The sequence below is a fragment of the Panthera uncia genome, chromosome C2 (assembly GCF_023721935.1).
Source record: "Panthera uncia isolate 11264 chromosome C2, Puncia_PCG_1.0, whole genome shotgun sequence".
Lineage (NCBI taxonomy): Eukaryota > Metazoa > Chordata > Mammalia > Carnivora > Felidae > Panthera > Panthera uncia.
In genome coordinates, this window is record NC_064810.1 from 148,932,687 (window position 1) to 148,948,514 (window position 15,828).

The 15,828-nt window shown below is 44.0% G+C and overlaps 1 protein-coding gene across 3 annotated transcripts in view; it reads left to right on the forward strand.

The window, feature by feature from the left end:
• Positions 1 to 15,828, forward strand: part of SCN10A (sodium voltage-gated channel alpha subunit 10) — a 94,728-nt gene that overhangs the window by 40,974 nt on the left and 37,926 nt on the right. For all 3 annotated transcript variants that reach the window (XM_049628985.1, XM_049628987.1, XM_049628988.1), the window contains 2 exons: positions 9,307 to 9,545; positions 12,074 to 12,247. In XM_049628985.1, the coding sequence (XP_049484942.1) occupies positions 9,307 to 9,545; positions 12,074 to 12,247 (413 nt within the window). The remainder of the gene's footprint in view (positions 1 to 9,306; positions 9,546 to 12,073; positions 12,248 to 15,828) is intronic.

Below are 15,828 nucleotides of genomic sequence, written 5' to 3' on the forward strand. Positions count from 1 at the left end.
CTCAGGGCATGGAAAATATGGCCTTAGTCTTGTCCAGCCATGTATCTCCCCTAGACAAATTTAACGTGTACTGGGCTGAAGGAGGGAGGGGGAACTTAGATGCTGGTGTGTTCCTGAGAAAGGGCTCTGTGTGCTCCCCTCCCAGCCCTGTACTGAATCCTAACTGTGGGGGAGGGCATGGCGAAACAAACAAACAAAAAAAGATGTTTGAGGGATTTGAAAACAGAGCCAATCTATGCCTTACTTTCTAGGGGAAGTGAGAGGTGGCAAGTCTTAGAAAAAGACTCACATGCCCAGCATGGTACAGAAACTATACAGTAGAGAAGCAGGTGACCTACCTGGGTAGAGAAAGCCTTAGGCAGCCTCTGAGAGTGCCCCGTGGCCTGCATAGCAGGAAAGTAGCTAGGTGATGACCTTGGCCCACTTGAGGGTTAGGGAAGGTGAGTGAGAGGCAAAGAGAGAACAGCCATCTCGGTGGCTCTCCCACCAGAGACCACGTGGGAACTACAATGACTCCAGTAAAATATACTTGGCAATGACCAAGGACCAGCCCAGCACTCTTCCGACCCTGAGCTCTTCAGAACTCAGATGCAACCTCAGATAGTGATGTAATAGCAGACACTGAATTAACCAAAACAAGATCCCCAGGTTGAGGACTTGTGGTGTATAGTGAATTCAATTATGAATTCAAGATACTTTTCTTGCATGCATGAATTTGTGCTTTGTGAAATGTATACATATTTCAGTAACAACAGTGTGTACATTTTTCTCATATTATTTATCAAAAATCATTTGCCATTGTAATAATGTCTGTATGCCTAACATTTTTTATGGCTGCATAGAATCTAACCATGCTATCTATGCCCATGACTTTTTGTTGGCCAGGTGGGTTGCTTGGATTCTTTTTCCTTTTTGCTCTTAGCCATCAGACAGTTAATGTTAAAAACAAACAGCTTGTTTTTTCATTTATTCCCCAGAATTATCAAGCTGCCTCCTCCTCTTTTTTTTTTTTCTTTCATTTATTTACTCTTCAACAAGCATTTGACAAACACCTGCTATGTGTCTGGCATTACTCCGGTGCTGGGAATTCAGTGGTGAACAAGATAGAAGCCTGCACACATGGAATCTACATTCTGGGGGGGGGGGGGGGGGGGGGGTATACAGATAAACCGAAACAGAGATTCAGGTGGGGATAATAGTAGGAGAAAAAAGAAAGTAAGGTAGGAGATGGAGAATAAGGGACTGCAGAGGGGCTGCTTCAGATAAGGGGGGATGTCGAAGGCCGTTCTCTCTAGGGAGACCAGAAATCTCAATGAAGTAAGAGAAGTGGTCTTATGAGAACCTACAGGACAGAGTTCCATGACAGGTGAAGGGCAAATGCAGTGTAGTTGTTGGGAATGAGACAGGAACGAACAAAATGAATGTTCTAAACACATCCCGATTCAGGTAAGAACAAAAGAGATCTCTGAATCAATGAGAAGCAACAGAGGATAATAGTTAAGAACACAGACCCTGGAGCCTGACTGCCTGGGTTTGCATCTTGGGCCTGCCACGTTGGGTAAGCTGTGCAACTTTGGAGCTCCGTTAACTTCTCTGTGCTTCCGGTGCCTAACCTGTAAAAGAGTGAATATGTGTTTATCTTCTAGGGTTTTGTGAGGATTAAGTGGGTTAGCATAAGTAAAGTGCTTAGATACATGACTGGCCCTTGGTAAATATTCAGCAGATGTTGGCTATTCTTTTTCTTTTCTAATATTTATTTATTTATTGGGCGGGGGTGGGGGGGTGGCAGAGAGAGAGAGGAAGAGAAAGAATCCCAAGCAGGCCCCGCGCTTTCAGCTCAGTCTCACAAATCATAAGATCATGACCTGAGCTGAAATCAAGGGTCAGACGCTTAACTGACTCAACCACCCAGGTGCCCCAGACGTTGGCCATTCTTATTTGCTCAGTTGTAAATAAGGGCAGAGATGTGTCTGTTTTGCTCACAGCTGGATTTCCAGTACCTGAAAGGACAGTGTGTGGCATATAGTAGGCATTCAACAGTTGTTGGTGGATGAGAGTGACGTTTGGGTGTGGTGCTCATTGCAATGACCTGAACTGATAAACAGGAAGAGGATAAGGAATGGTCAGATATCCTGAGGTAGGACGCACTTCCCCTCAAGAAAGGTGCTGTGAGAATAGACTAGGAAAAGCAGGAGACACACGGACATCTTTAAGAGAATCTGGGTACAGACAACCTTAGATTAGGGCAAAGAGGTCAAGGTTGTTTGAGCATAGGGCAGATGACCTGTGATCTTCTCTGGTCTGACATTATAACCACTACACTCACGGAATATAGGAGGGATGCATGGGACTGTCAAGGGTTGTGACGAGGGACACAGAAGCCACCTCTTTGGGAATGATCGTGCCTGGGGAAGTTTGACCCAAGCCAATAAGAACTTGGCAGTTCCCTGAGCTCAGGGCACGTGAACCATCTTTGTTTGACACACCAGCAAGCACTTGACAGTTGTCCAGACCAGAAGACCAGAAGCAGGAGCACAGTGTGAGCACAACACAGTCTCTGCCCTCGTGCTGAGTGGGAGAGAGGGACGTGGAACAAATTCTTACCAGGCTGCTGAGTGTCTTGAAGGGGAAGTGTAGGATGCTAAAGGAAATACAGTAAGTTTAGCCTGGGGTTAGGGGAGTATTCCAAGCAGAAAGGACGGCAAAATCTCTGAAGCAGAAGACAGCATAATATCTGAAGAAATGAAAAGGCCTGATGTGGCAGGAACACAGAGAGCGAGGAAGAGAGGGGCTCAAAATAAGGCTAGCGAGATGGACTGGGGCCAGACCCGCAGAATTTCCTACACCAAATTAAGGATTTTGGACTTCATCCTAAAAGCAGTGAGGTGCCATTAAAGGATTGGAGGCAAGGGAGCTACATTTGCATTTTATAAAGGTTACTCTGAATACGTGTAGAGAATGGAATTAAGAGGGGAAGAGTGTTGGCAAGGAAACCAGTGGGGAGGAAACCAGCTGAGAGATGGCAGGGCCTGGACTCTGGGGTGGTGGCAGTGGGAGTGATAGGAAAAGGGAGGATTTAAGAGCTAAGAGATGTAGGATCCAGGACTTGGTGGTTTGCATGGTTCTGGCATAAGCGACTGAAGGGATACTCATAAAGGAACGTGTTAGAGGGGTTCAATGGGGAAAGATGAGAGGAAAGATCATCAGTTGAGTCTGGGATATAGTGGGTTTCAGATGCCCTTGGGATATCCAGGTGGGAATGTCCAGTAGGAAGTCAGAATTATAATAAATGGGTCTAGAACTTAGAAGATGAGGGTGGCCTAGAGATACAGATTTTAAAGCTGTTTGAATGTAGGTGGTACTTTTGGAATGGTGCGAATGGATTAGATGACACAGGGAATTGAGTAAGAGGAGAAGGTCTGGGGCAGAGCTCTAAAGACCCTGTAATGTTTGGTCATTGAGCAGAAGAGACAGAGCCAGCAGAGGAGGCTGAGAAGGAATGCCCAGAAATAGGAAAAGACCCAGAAGAACCCAACACAGACCCAAGGGTCTGAATTCCTTCAGGAAGAATACAAAGGTCAAGAGGGACAATGCTATAGAAAGATCAAGTAAGATCAAGCCCAGAAGGAATCCAGGACTTTAGTCACATGGATCTCTTTGGTGATCTGAGCAAAAGAGGATTGGCAGCGTAGGGGAGGAGGCTGAAGAACGGGGGTGCAGTGGTGGAGAAGGACATATTGTATACAGACACATTTTTCAAAAGTTTGCCTGTGAAGGGGAAGAGATAGAAAATGACACCAGCGTGTAGGTAGCTTTGAAGGAAGATTTTTTTTGCTTCTTGTGTGGAGTTTTTAAAAAGCATATTTGCAGCAACGTGGATGGAACTGGAAGGCACTACGCTGAGTGAAATAAGTCAGAGAAGGACAGATCATGTTTTCACTCATAAGTGGATCTTGAGGAACTTAACAGAAGACCATGGTGGGGGGGGAAGGGAAGGGGAAAAATAGTTACAAACAGAGAGGGAGGGAGGCAAACCATAAGAGACTCTTAAATACAGAGAACAAACTGAGGGTGGATGGGGGTGGGGGAGGGGGGAGAGTGGGTGATGGGCACTTGTTGGGATGAATGCTGGCTGTTGTACGTAAGCCAATTTGGCAATAAGTTATATTTAAAAAGACAAAAAAATAATAATAATAAAGTTCATCTTGACCTGAATGAATAAATGAATGAATGAATGGATGGATGGATGAATGAATGAATAAATAAATAAATAAATAAATAAATAAATAAATAAATGCAAGTAAGCATATTTACATGCTAATGGGGAGGATCCATAAGAATGGGAAAGAATGAAGATAAAGGAAAGAGAACATTCCATCAATTCCTGACGTGGCAGGAGAGGATGCACAAGTGGAGACTTAACGGGAGGAGGGACATCTCTTTAACTGTAACAGAAGGAAAGGAAGAGGTTCTTTCTGGATTAGGTTTCTGCAGGAGGTTCTTTTAGGGCAAAGAGCTGTCTGTGATCATGTCCCAAGCTGGCAAGTGCATGATTCTCTGAGACTCTGTATCCCCCCAGATAATCAAGGTCAGCAATGTTCAGGCTATTTACAAGGCTGAGGGTTTTCCTGTGCCACCTCACAGACAGGGGCTTCCTGCCATAATGGCGCATCCTCAGGATTCCTCCTGCAACATTGCTTCCCGCGCTTTTTAGTGCCAAAATAGGTCCGGGGAAGCGCCTGCTTTTGTTTCAACTAGAAATGATTGATTTTGCGCCGCCCCCCCCCCCCCCCCCCCGCCCAGGGTATGCCAACTGCGTTAGAAAACCATGCCGTGCCAGTTTACATATCTGTCATTTAAAGTGCCCTTTCGGAGCACTCTCCTGTACCCTGACTGACCTGTGCAGTATTTGAAAGCCTTTGCACATAACTTATGATTTGAGTTTACAGATGTTTTTGACTTTCATCAAAAATAGAGTTTGCATGTCTGTTTCTGAGTTTCCTTGATGCCTTCAGTGGTTTCTGGAAGTCGAAGGACGGCACATTCTTTTTTTTTTTTTTTTAATCTGTGAAGATGTTTCTCAGTTTTTTAGATATAATTGACAAAATTGTAAGATATTTAAAGTGCACATTGTGAAGATTTGATACATGTATACATTGTGAAAGGATTTCGCTAACTAGTTAATGACCACACCCCTCACAACTCACACATTCATCTTTTTTTGGAAGATTCCACATAGGTACATGATACTATATAGTATCAGTTATTTATCTTTCTCTGTCTGACTTAATTTCACTTGGCATAATGCCCTCAAGATTGAGGGCAGACACCAAGATTTCCTTCTTTCTCATGACTGAATAATATTTTAATACATGGATAGGGGTGTGGGGGTGTGGGTGTGTTTCACATCTTTATCCATTCATCTACTGGTGGACACAGATTGTTTCTGTATCTTGGCTATTGTGAATAGTGCAGCAATAAACATCAGGGTGCAGATGTCTCTTTGAGATAGTAATTTTATTTCCTTTGGATATATACCCAGATGCGGAATTGCTGGGTCACATGGTAGTTCTATTTTAAATGTTTTGAGGAATCTCCATACTGTTTCCCAGAGTGCCTGCACCAATTTACATCCCCACCAGCAGTGCACAGGATTCCCTTTTCTCCATATCCTTGCCAGCACATATTATCTCTTGTCTTTGATGATAGCCATTCTAACAGGTGTGAGAATACTTCATTGTATTTTGAATTGCATTTCCCTGATGATTCGTGACGTGAGCATCTTTTCATGTACCTGTAAGCCATTTCCACATCTTCTTCAGAAAAATGTCTCCTCCGTTCCTCTGCCCATTTTAAAATCAGGTTATTTGGTTTTTTGCTACCAATTTGTAGGCGTTATTTACACATTTTGGCTATTAACTCCTTATCAGATATGTGATTTGCAAATATTCTCTCATTCAATAAGTTGCCCTTTCCTTTTGTTGGTGGTTTCCTTTGCTGTGCAGAAGCTTTTTAGGTTGATGTATTCCATGTGTTTATTTTTGCTTTTGTTGACTTTGCTTTTGGTATCAAATCCAAAAAATCATTGCTAAGAATTTGCATTTCTATTTCTCAGTCTCCTTGATGCTTTTGTTGATTTCGGGAAGTAGAAGGGGAGCATATTCCTTACTCCGTTGCTCTAAATAAAATCTCTTTATCAAATTTTTATTTAGAATGCTTTTGTTTGAATAAGCAATATGTTATATAGGATTTAAAAGATACTAAAGGGCACATTAAAAAAAGGGGAATATTCTTCTGTCCACCCAACTCTCTTCTCCAGAAACAATCTCCAGACCAATTGTTTTGTGTTTCCTCCCCAAAATAATTTAGTATGTTCAATCAAAAATATATAGTCTTTTTTTTTTCTCCCTTGCAAATGGTAGCATATCACATATGCTATTCTGTGCCATAATTTTTTCAGTGACTATATTTTGAAAATCATCCTACATAGTACCCTTACACTTTCTGGTAACTGTTAGTATTACATTGCATAGATGGTACCGTAATTTGGTTAATCATTCCCTTCTTGATGGGAAGTAAATTCTGCAGTCACCACATCACTTTCTACACGTACTATATAGGTTAAATGCCTTGAAGTGAAATCGCTTTGTCACAGGGGATAGGCATTTTCAGTTTTGACGGACAATGGATACTCTGCATAAATGTATCAACCCTCACCCACCCAAGCAATGGATGATAACTGCCTTTCAACCCACATCCTCCCGAACCCAATTATCAAACTGTCTTTATCTTTGCAAATCTGATCCATGAAATAATGTCTTAGTATAGCTTCGTCTTGCATTTCTCTCATTTTGAGTATTACTGGACATCTTTTTGAATATTTATAAACCATTTGAATTTTCTCTTTAGAAACTGCCTAATCATTTTTCTGCTATGTTGATCTTTTCCTCATTGATTTTTAAGAGTTCTTACATATTAATGAAATGAGCATTTTGTCTGCGACATGAGCCACAATTATTTTTCTCAGTTATTTTTTTTACTTTATTTGACAAAATGTTTTGAAGATTTTAAAGGCTTACAAGATGATAAGTCATTACAACAGTGTGATATTGAAAATAAATAGCCTGATCTATGGAAGAGAAATGGACATGTGCATATGAAAATATATGGATATGCGGAAATAACTTATCAAAATGAAATTTCAAGTCCTTTGGAAAATGAGGTATTTTGCAATAAACAGTGTTGATACAAATAACAAGAGGTTGGGAAAAATAAACTGGCTCAATATCTTACTCCTTATTCAAAATAAACTCCAAATGCACCAAAATTTTAAGGGAGAGGTGAAACTACAAAAGAACCAGAAAGAAATGTGAATAGGCATTTTTCACATCTTGCGATGAGACTGGCTTCTGTGCAAGGCACGAGAGCAAGGAAACATAAAGAACAACGTGGATAAATGTGACTACATATGAATTTCTTATCTACCTACGTGAAAATAAAACAGCAAAATTTGGGAGGATACATTTATTTCTATGAATTCATTTCTTTTGAAAAAATGTATCTAGCAAAAAAATTCAAGTACTCCAAATACATATACAATGAAAACTTCTTTCCCACTAAAGATCCTTCCTGCTCCCCAGTATTCCAGGATTTCAGTGTACTCCCCCACTTTCTCTTACATCCTTCACGCCATATTCTATGCATTTACACTCATGCACACGTCACATATACGTAAGGTTTTTTTACATCATCATAAATAAATCTGCCTCATCATTTTTCATAATGGACTTTATCAATTGTTGCTGTTCTTACTATTACTATTACTATTATTATTATTATTATTATCGTTATTACTATTATAAATAATGGACATCATCTTTCCTTGCCATGTGGGCTGGTGTATCTGTAGAATGCATAACTTACAGGTACATTTATAGATAGATCTAAAGCTATGCAGTTGCCTTCTGTAGAGGTGGCCCCAGTTGCACATCTACATGGAGATTTAATGGAAGCAGCTAGAGATGAGCCGGGTGCTTAGGGGAAAAAAAATCAGTAACTCAACATATAATCTGGGGGGAGATAGCATGATGATGGTTTTTTAGGGCCATGGGGCTCAATGAGATTACCTAGAGAGGGAAAAAAAGAAATATCAAGGAGAGAATGCTTGAGATCTCCAACATTCAGAGGGAAGAAGAGGAAAGAGAGCACCTGAAATTGAGAAGAAGCAGTCACTGATATGGGAGAAAAACCAAGAGATAATGATGTCCTGGAAGCTAGACAAGGGATTTCAAGGACCGTGTTATAACTTCTGTCAGATGCTATGAGAGGCAGAGGAAGGGGATAATTGGGAAATGATCATTTAAATGGGGAAGAGGTAGAAGCCTGATTCCAGGGGTCAAGGAGGGAACAGGAAGTGAGAAAACAGAGAAAATTAAGTGTAGAAAACTCTTACAAGGAACTTTGCTGTTGAGGGGACAGTAAATGAAGGATAATATGTGGTCCAGGGAGATGTTTTGAAAAGTGGACCTACACTTCAAGCATGCTCACGTGCTGATGGGAACAGTCCAGAGAGGGGAGAGAGGGGATGACACAAGCCTTGGTCAGGTGCGCAGTTAGGAGTAGAGTGAGCTCATGTGCTGGGGGCGGGATGGGGTGCAGAACATGGCGGGGGCGGGGGGACTTATAGATTCTTTGGAGGAAGAAGAGGAAGTTCTTTTGTGAGTGATTCTTTATTCTGAGGTAAGTCAAAGGGAGCTGGTCAGCAGAAAGTGAGGACTAGATGTGGGGGAGGTTGGAGGAGAGAGGGGAAAGTGAGAAATGCTGGTCTGGAAGACTGAAGGAGTGGACTGAAATGAGAAACATGGCAGAACTTCTGACAGTGGGACCAGTCAGCACGGCTGTGTAGTTTTTCTAACCAGGTTCACCTGGTTGGGTGTAGGTGGAGAGAAGTCTGCCTGTTGAGGGGGAGCGAGGAGGGGAGAAGGGCAAAGGAACTGAGGGTGTCTGCAAAGGAGTATATAGAGGAGTGGACATGAAATCTAAGCCAGGTGAATTAAGAACTAAGAGCATGACATAGGTGATGGGCAGTTAAAAAGTCCATGCTTTGGGACACTGAATGGGGACAGATATTAGATTTGCTGGACTGAAGGAGCTCAGAAAGTAGGAAATGGCCATCTGCGCAAGGTGCTGGGTTGGAGATTGCAAGTGGCAGTTATTGGTAATGACAAAATCTAGGGGATGGCCAGGGGATGGGAGTCTGAGGAGACACATGGCTGACAACTGTCATTGACCACTCCTGTGATACAGAATTCGAGGAGTCTGAACGGAGGTGCCCACCCTGCTTGACCAGCTTGGCTAAGAAGTATCTGATCTGGGAATGCTGCCCCACATGGGTGAAGCTCAAGACACTTCTCTTTGGGATAGTGACAGACCCCTTTGCGGAGCTCACCATCACCTTGTGCATCGTGGTGAACACAGTCTTCATGGCCATGGAGCATCACCGCATGAGCCCCGCCTTCGAAGCCATGCTCCAGATAGGCAACATTGTGAGTGACTGGCAGCCTTCGCCCAGCTGTCATGGCAGGGGACTTTGGGTGGGGTGGCCGCATACCCTCATTCATTGGAGTGTTGATCCAGCTAGCAGAGGGGCAGTGCTGGAGATGTGCGCACACTGAGGGCAGGAAATCAAGCCTGGAGGGCCAGGCTGAGCTGGTGGGAATTGCCCTGGGACAAACCAGAACAGGGAAATGGACCTAGAGAGTCCTGCCCAAGGGGCAGCTGGCTCCCTCTTTTCAGATCCTAGGTCAGGCTCTTGAATTCTCTGGATCTCAGCTGCCTCTACCTTGAAACTAGGATAAACGTCACTTGCCCATCTTAAGACAGTCTATGGACTTGCAAGGTTTCCTCCTAGTTTTATTGCTTTTATGACTGTAAATCACAGTGGTGGTAGTTTTTCAGTGATGTCATTTAAGGGCAGACAGTCGGAGAGGAGTCAGGAAGGCAGCGAAAGGGAGGGAACAGGGAAATGTTGTTGCTGTTGTAACAAAAGCACCAGGGAGTCAGAACTTTTCTTTTGTATCTGGTTTAGATAGGACACTACTTTAAATTGTCCTCTATTTTTTTTTTTTTTAGTATTACTTGCTTGTAACAAGATAAAATCTGTGCTAGACTTTGTTACATGATAAGCAGAAGCTGGGAAGGTCAGGGTCCTGCCTCCAAGTCCACTGTAGTGTCCACCCCACTAGAGATGGCCTTCTGGGTCTACCAGGACCGTCCAGCTCTTCTGACTCCTTGGAGGCTGCAGACAAGTGGAAGGAGGGGTCTCAGGGGCAATGGGACTACTCTTCCCTAGAAACCCGCCCTTCCCCCCGAATCCGGGGAAGTGATAAGGACTCCAGCAGGTTCTGGGACACTGTGGCCCCAGCATGCCTTATGTTTTGGCAGCACTTGGGCTGAGAGCCCACATTCTATTCCAAGTTGATATGAAGAGGGGAAGTGGAAAGAGAAGGAAGGCCGTATTTCCAAGAAGTCAGCACAGACCACAGAGGGTCTTACAGAAGAGACCTCTGAGCCCCCACCCTCATTTTATAGCTAGAGAAGTTGAGACAAGAAAGAAAAAAGGCCTTTACTGCTGGGCCAGAGCAGAGTGCCATGTTTTAAAGAGAAAGCAAGACAGGCAGGCAGAGTTCGGTACCTTGTAAGAGTTATCTCTAAGACACAACAATGTTATGAGGCTCTCACCACCCTCACAGCCCCAAAGAGGGCACTGAGACTAGGAGAGGTTAAGTGTCCTGCCCCATATGGCACAGGCAGTAACAGTGGGGCCAATTAACCCAGGACCCAGGTCTCTGTAGGACACAGGACCTCAGCCTCACCCTTACCGCGCCTCACTTGCCTGCAAAGGGCACTCAGTGCATGCTCTTCGAATTTGTACGGTTGCAATCTGTGGCATTAGGCAGGTCACTTAAACTCCCAGCCTTTCCTCGTATGTAGAGGGGATGACAGCACCTGTTTCCCAGGCTGGTGAAAGGCTTTGCTGAGAGCAAATGAGAGAACCGCACCTGACCCATCTACCTTACTTTTCTCCCTTCCCTGTTGCTTGTCCTGTGACATGAGCCTGGGCCTGACCTCTTTCAATGTCAGAATCCTCTCCTGTTTATGACAACTAAAGACACTCAGAGCTGAAATTAGAGATAATTTCTTCTCCTCCTCCTCCTCCTCTTCCTCCTCCTCCTCCTCCTCCTCCTCCTTCTTCTTCTTCTTCTTCTTCTCTTCTTCTTCTTCTTCTTGTTTAATAGCTATTATTTATTAATGAGCTATATTGGCCAGGACCTTTGCTAAGAATTGTGTATGCATTATCTCATTTTATGCCCATTATACAGATGAGTAAATTGAGGTAGAGAGAGGATGCATTACTTGTGCAAGCTTTTATAAACTAGGACATGGCCGAATTGAACTTTTTTTTAATGTTTATTTACTTTTGAGAGAGAGAGACAGACAGACAGACAGACAGACAGAGTATGAGCCAGGGAGGGGCAGAGAGAAAGGGAGACACACAATCTGAAGCAGGCTCCAGGCTCTGAGCTGTCAGCCCAGAGCCTAAAGCGGGGCTCGAACCCATGAACCGTGAGATCATGACCCGAGCTGAAGTTGGATGCTTAACCGACTGAGCCACCCAGGCATCCTTGAGTTGAACTTTTATCCAGGTCTATGTTGGCCCACAATCCAAGCTTTTAAACAACTGAACCGGATTGACTTCCCATTTAGATAATCATATAATAATTATTATCCCAACGATTATCCACCCCTACGACCATACGTATGGCAACACTGAAGCGTGGGTTCTAATGCATATCCTGAGCACTGGTCCAGAGGTTACTCTGTGCTACTACCACACTGAGTGTTCCCATCCCCAGTCCTTCAAGAACCCGCAGACTACAGAGAAACTGAATAAAAACAAAGTCAAAGGATTGGCTATTTTATTTTTAAACTAGACATTTCCCTGTCACCCTATTTGTCCTTACCCCCTGACCCCACAGACCCTGATAAGATGGATCCTTGTTTCCAACCACAGGTCTTTACCGTGTTTTTTACTGCTGAAATGGTCTTCAAAATCATTGCCTTCGACCCCTACTATTACTTCCAGAAGAGATGGAACATCTTTGACTGCATCATCGTCACCGTGAGCCTGATAGAGCTGGGTGCAGCCAAGAAGGGAAGCCTGTCAGTGCTGCGGACCTTCCGCTTGGTAATGTTCTCTCTTAGCGCCTTGGGGAGGCTCCCCCCGCACTGAGGGAGCCACACCCCTGGGAACAGACCCTGTCCTTTGGGGACCCCACCAGCCAGAAAACTTTTCCGTTTCTGTGCCTGGGTAGGGGAGGCAGGACATGGCTCCAAGGGGCTGGAGACTTGGTCCTTCCTACTTATTCAAAGTGGGGGTGTGCCTTCTCCTCTCCAGGCCTGGGCTCCCTCATCTGTGCCCTCCTGTTCTCTTATCAAATAGCAGTCACAATGGTAATCGTAGCAGCTACTCTTTCTTGAGCATGGACAATGTGTCAGGCACAGTGCTAACCCCTTGACATAACATGGCATGGCTCGTTAGCATGGGCTCACTGCCGTCCTCAGCATTGTCTCAGTGCCTCCGGGGGCCCAGTGTCCAGGTCTGGAGAGAGAGGACAGAGTGAAGGAGACAGGGCCTAGCAATCTCACTTCTAGGCCAGAAAGTCTGCTTGGGGCCCCAGTGTGGGAGCCAGCTCACCAGCACGGAGCTCCCAGACTTAGTGGGGTGGCAAACCCAAAGGCCTGCAGGAACCAAGAAGGCGACAACAGAAAGCCGGCCAAGGAAAAGATACTGGCACTGGACATCTGTCTCAAGTAAACAGGTAGGCAGACCCCGCACCAGAGCACGACTCCAGGGAGGGGCATTTACATGAGACTCAGGATGATGTAAGCCAAGGAGGCGGCCCTATCCATTGTTGTCAGAGTTTGCGATTTTTCACGAGAAACCAGAAATCCAGATTTTAATACTGACTACTCATCCGATTTTTAAAAAAGCGGTCTAAAGGCCAAAGGAAGCATGTCCTGGGAAACACAAGCTTGTGTTGTGTCCTGCCAGTTTGGGACATCTGCTTGATGTGATGTCTCTTGCTGTACTAAAGGAGAGAAGGGCACAGTGGGCCTATGGGCCCTTTACCCATAACCTGAAAACTTGAGAAGGTAGGAATTAAAACACGTTTTTAGAAGGACAGATTTCTCTATGTATCTAGAAAATGATATCAAGGGTCAGGCACCTAAGTTAATGGACAATGTGGGACACCCGTGTACAAACATTGAGGGAGCAAGATTCCATACTCCCTATGCCCTGAGAGGGCCTGAAGTCAGTTTCCTAATAAAATACGGACATTTTTGATAGCCTTGGGGAAACACAAGCTTGGTGCTTTAACGTCTACATGCTTCTTTTGCTCTGGTTCCACGAAGCCTGTATTCTCAGACAACTACAAATAGGCAGGTTTACTCTCAGCTGGGGCCTACAGAATTCGCCAGGCACCTGCCCCCCTGCCCCCACCTTCCTGCCCCTGACATGCTGTTCAACCCACCATTCCCTAACCACGGCCACCACCCCCATCCCTTTCTGGGGGTTCCTCCTCCGCCATCTCCCTATTCCTCATTACCCGGCTTAGATACCGTGGTCCTTTAGTATTAACACACCTTGGAAACAAACTCAACCACCTTTTGCCTCTGGCCCTTCACATTTTTGTTTTTGGCAAAATCCTACCAAATATTGAAGTTAAAGCCAAATACTCCCTCTGCCGTGCCTGTACCTGATCTAGAGACGTTACCACAAGAAACTCACACAGCCCAGATCACCAGTTTCGTAGCTTTTATACAGGCTGTGTTTCTTAGAACTGTTGTAGATTTTTTCAGAAACATTGAGCGGACGGAACACACAGTTGCCATATACTCCCCCCCCCCCCCCCCCCGGCCAGCCACACACACGCGTGCACACGGTTTCTCCTAGCATTATCGTCTTACGTTCGCGAAGCACATTGCTTACAAGTAACTCCTCAGTGGTCTCCCATTGCTCTGAGAATAAAACCCAGAGTCCTTGTGATGATCTCCAAAGTTTGGCGTAATCGGGGCCTTGCCTACCTCTGCAAACAGTCTCATCTTTGCTCCAGCCACAGAGACCTCTTCCTTCACCACATGTGACAGAGCTATTCCTGCTTCTGGGCCTTTACCCATCCATTCCCCGGACCCGGAATGCCTTTCCCCAGTCTTTACTTAGATCATTCATTCTCGTTTTTCCTGGCTCAACCCACAGGTCACCTCCTCAGAGAGGCCCTCCCCGGCCACATTATCTAAAGTTGGATTCTGCCATCAGATGAACCTGTTGTACCCCAGTTTACCATCATCCTGATATCCCATGAGACAACACCCAGGGTTTCCTCGTCCACCATTCTATCCCAAGGCCCAGCACATAGTAGGGACTCAGTAAACACTTGTTGATTGAAGGAAGGAAGGAAAGAAAGGAGGGGAAAAAAGGAAAGAAGGAAGAAATGAAAATGCTGTGTGTCTTCTTTCTTGCTTTTTGCTCCCTCTCAAAGTAGCATTGCCTCCCTTCCCATCATTTAAATTCTTGCTCCGTTAATCCACTGGTCCATCTTTGTAGCAAAACCGCATGTCCTAATTACTGCAATTGCCTTGATCATGTCTGTGTCTTTTAGGCAAGTCGCCCACCTTGTTTCATTTCTTTAAGAATATCTAGGTCCCTGTACCTCCATATTCATTTTATTTTATTTTTTTTATTTTTTATTTTTTATTTTTATTTTTGGGACAGAGAGAGACAGAGCATGAACGGGGGAGGGGCAGAGAGAGAGGGAGACACAGAATCGGAAACAGGCTCCAGGCTCTGAGCCATCAGCCCAGAGCCCGACGCGGGGCTCGAACTCACGGACCGTGAGATCGTGACCTGGCTGAAGTCGGACGCTTAACCGACTGCGCCACCCAGGCGCCCCTCCATATTCATTTTAGAATCAATCTGCCAAGTTACATCCCCACGTGCACACAAAACTGTTGTTCTTTCCTACTGGGACTGTAAGAATTTATATATCAATTTGGGAAGGAATGCAACCTTTACCTTATGAAGTCTTCTGACCTATGAAAACAACACACTCTCCATTTTTTTAAGCTTTCAATAGTTGTATAATTTCTCCATAAAGTTTTATAATTTTTTCCGTAAGGAATTTTCCCCATCTTTTGTTAGATTTATTCCTGATATACTCTAGTTCATTATGCTATTCTAAATTAAATCTCTTTTTAAATGTCCTTTTCTAGAGTTGTTGTTGTGGGTTTTTTTTTCCTATTTAGCATTTTTACATCCAGACGATTCTTATTAATTCTGATTTATCTATATAACCCCTTAAATTTTTTAACACAATCATGTCATATGCAAATAAGGAGTTTTGTTTCTTTTTTTTTGTAATCATTACACCATTTGATTCTTTTTACCACACTATTGTGCTGATCAGGACATCCAGTAAGCTGTTGAAAGGAAGTATTAATAGCAGACATCCTGGCTGGTTTCTTGATTTCAAAGAGAGTGCTTTCAATATTTCCCCAAGTCTAATATTTGTTTTTCGAGAGATAAGAAGAAAATTTTATCAGTTTAGGAAGTTTCCTTTGTCAAGAATACCCATCATGAAGGCATGTTTAATTTTATCAGACAATTGTTCTGCATGTATTAAGATAATCAAATGATTTTTGTCCTTTAACGTGTTAAGGTGGCGAATTATATTAATTGATTTTCTACTGTTAAATCAACTTTGTCTT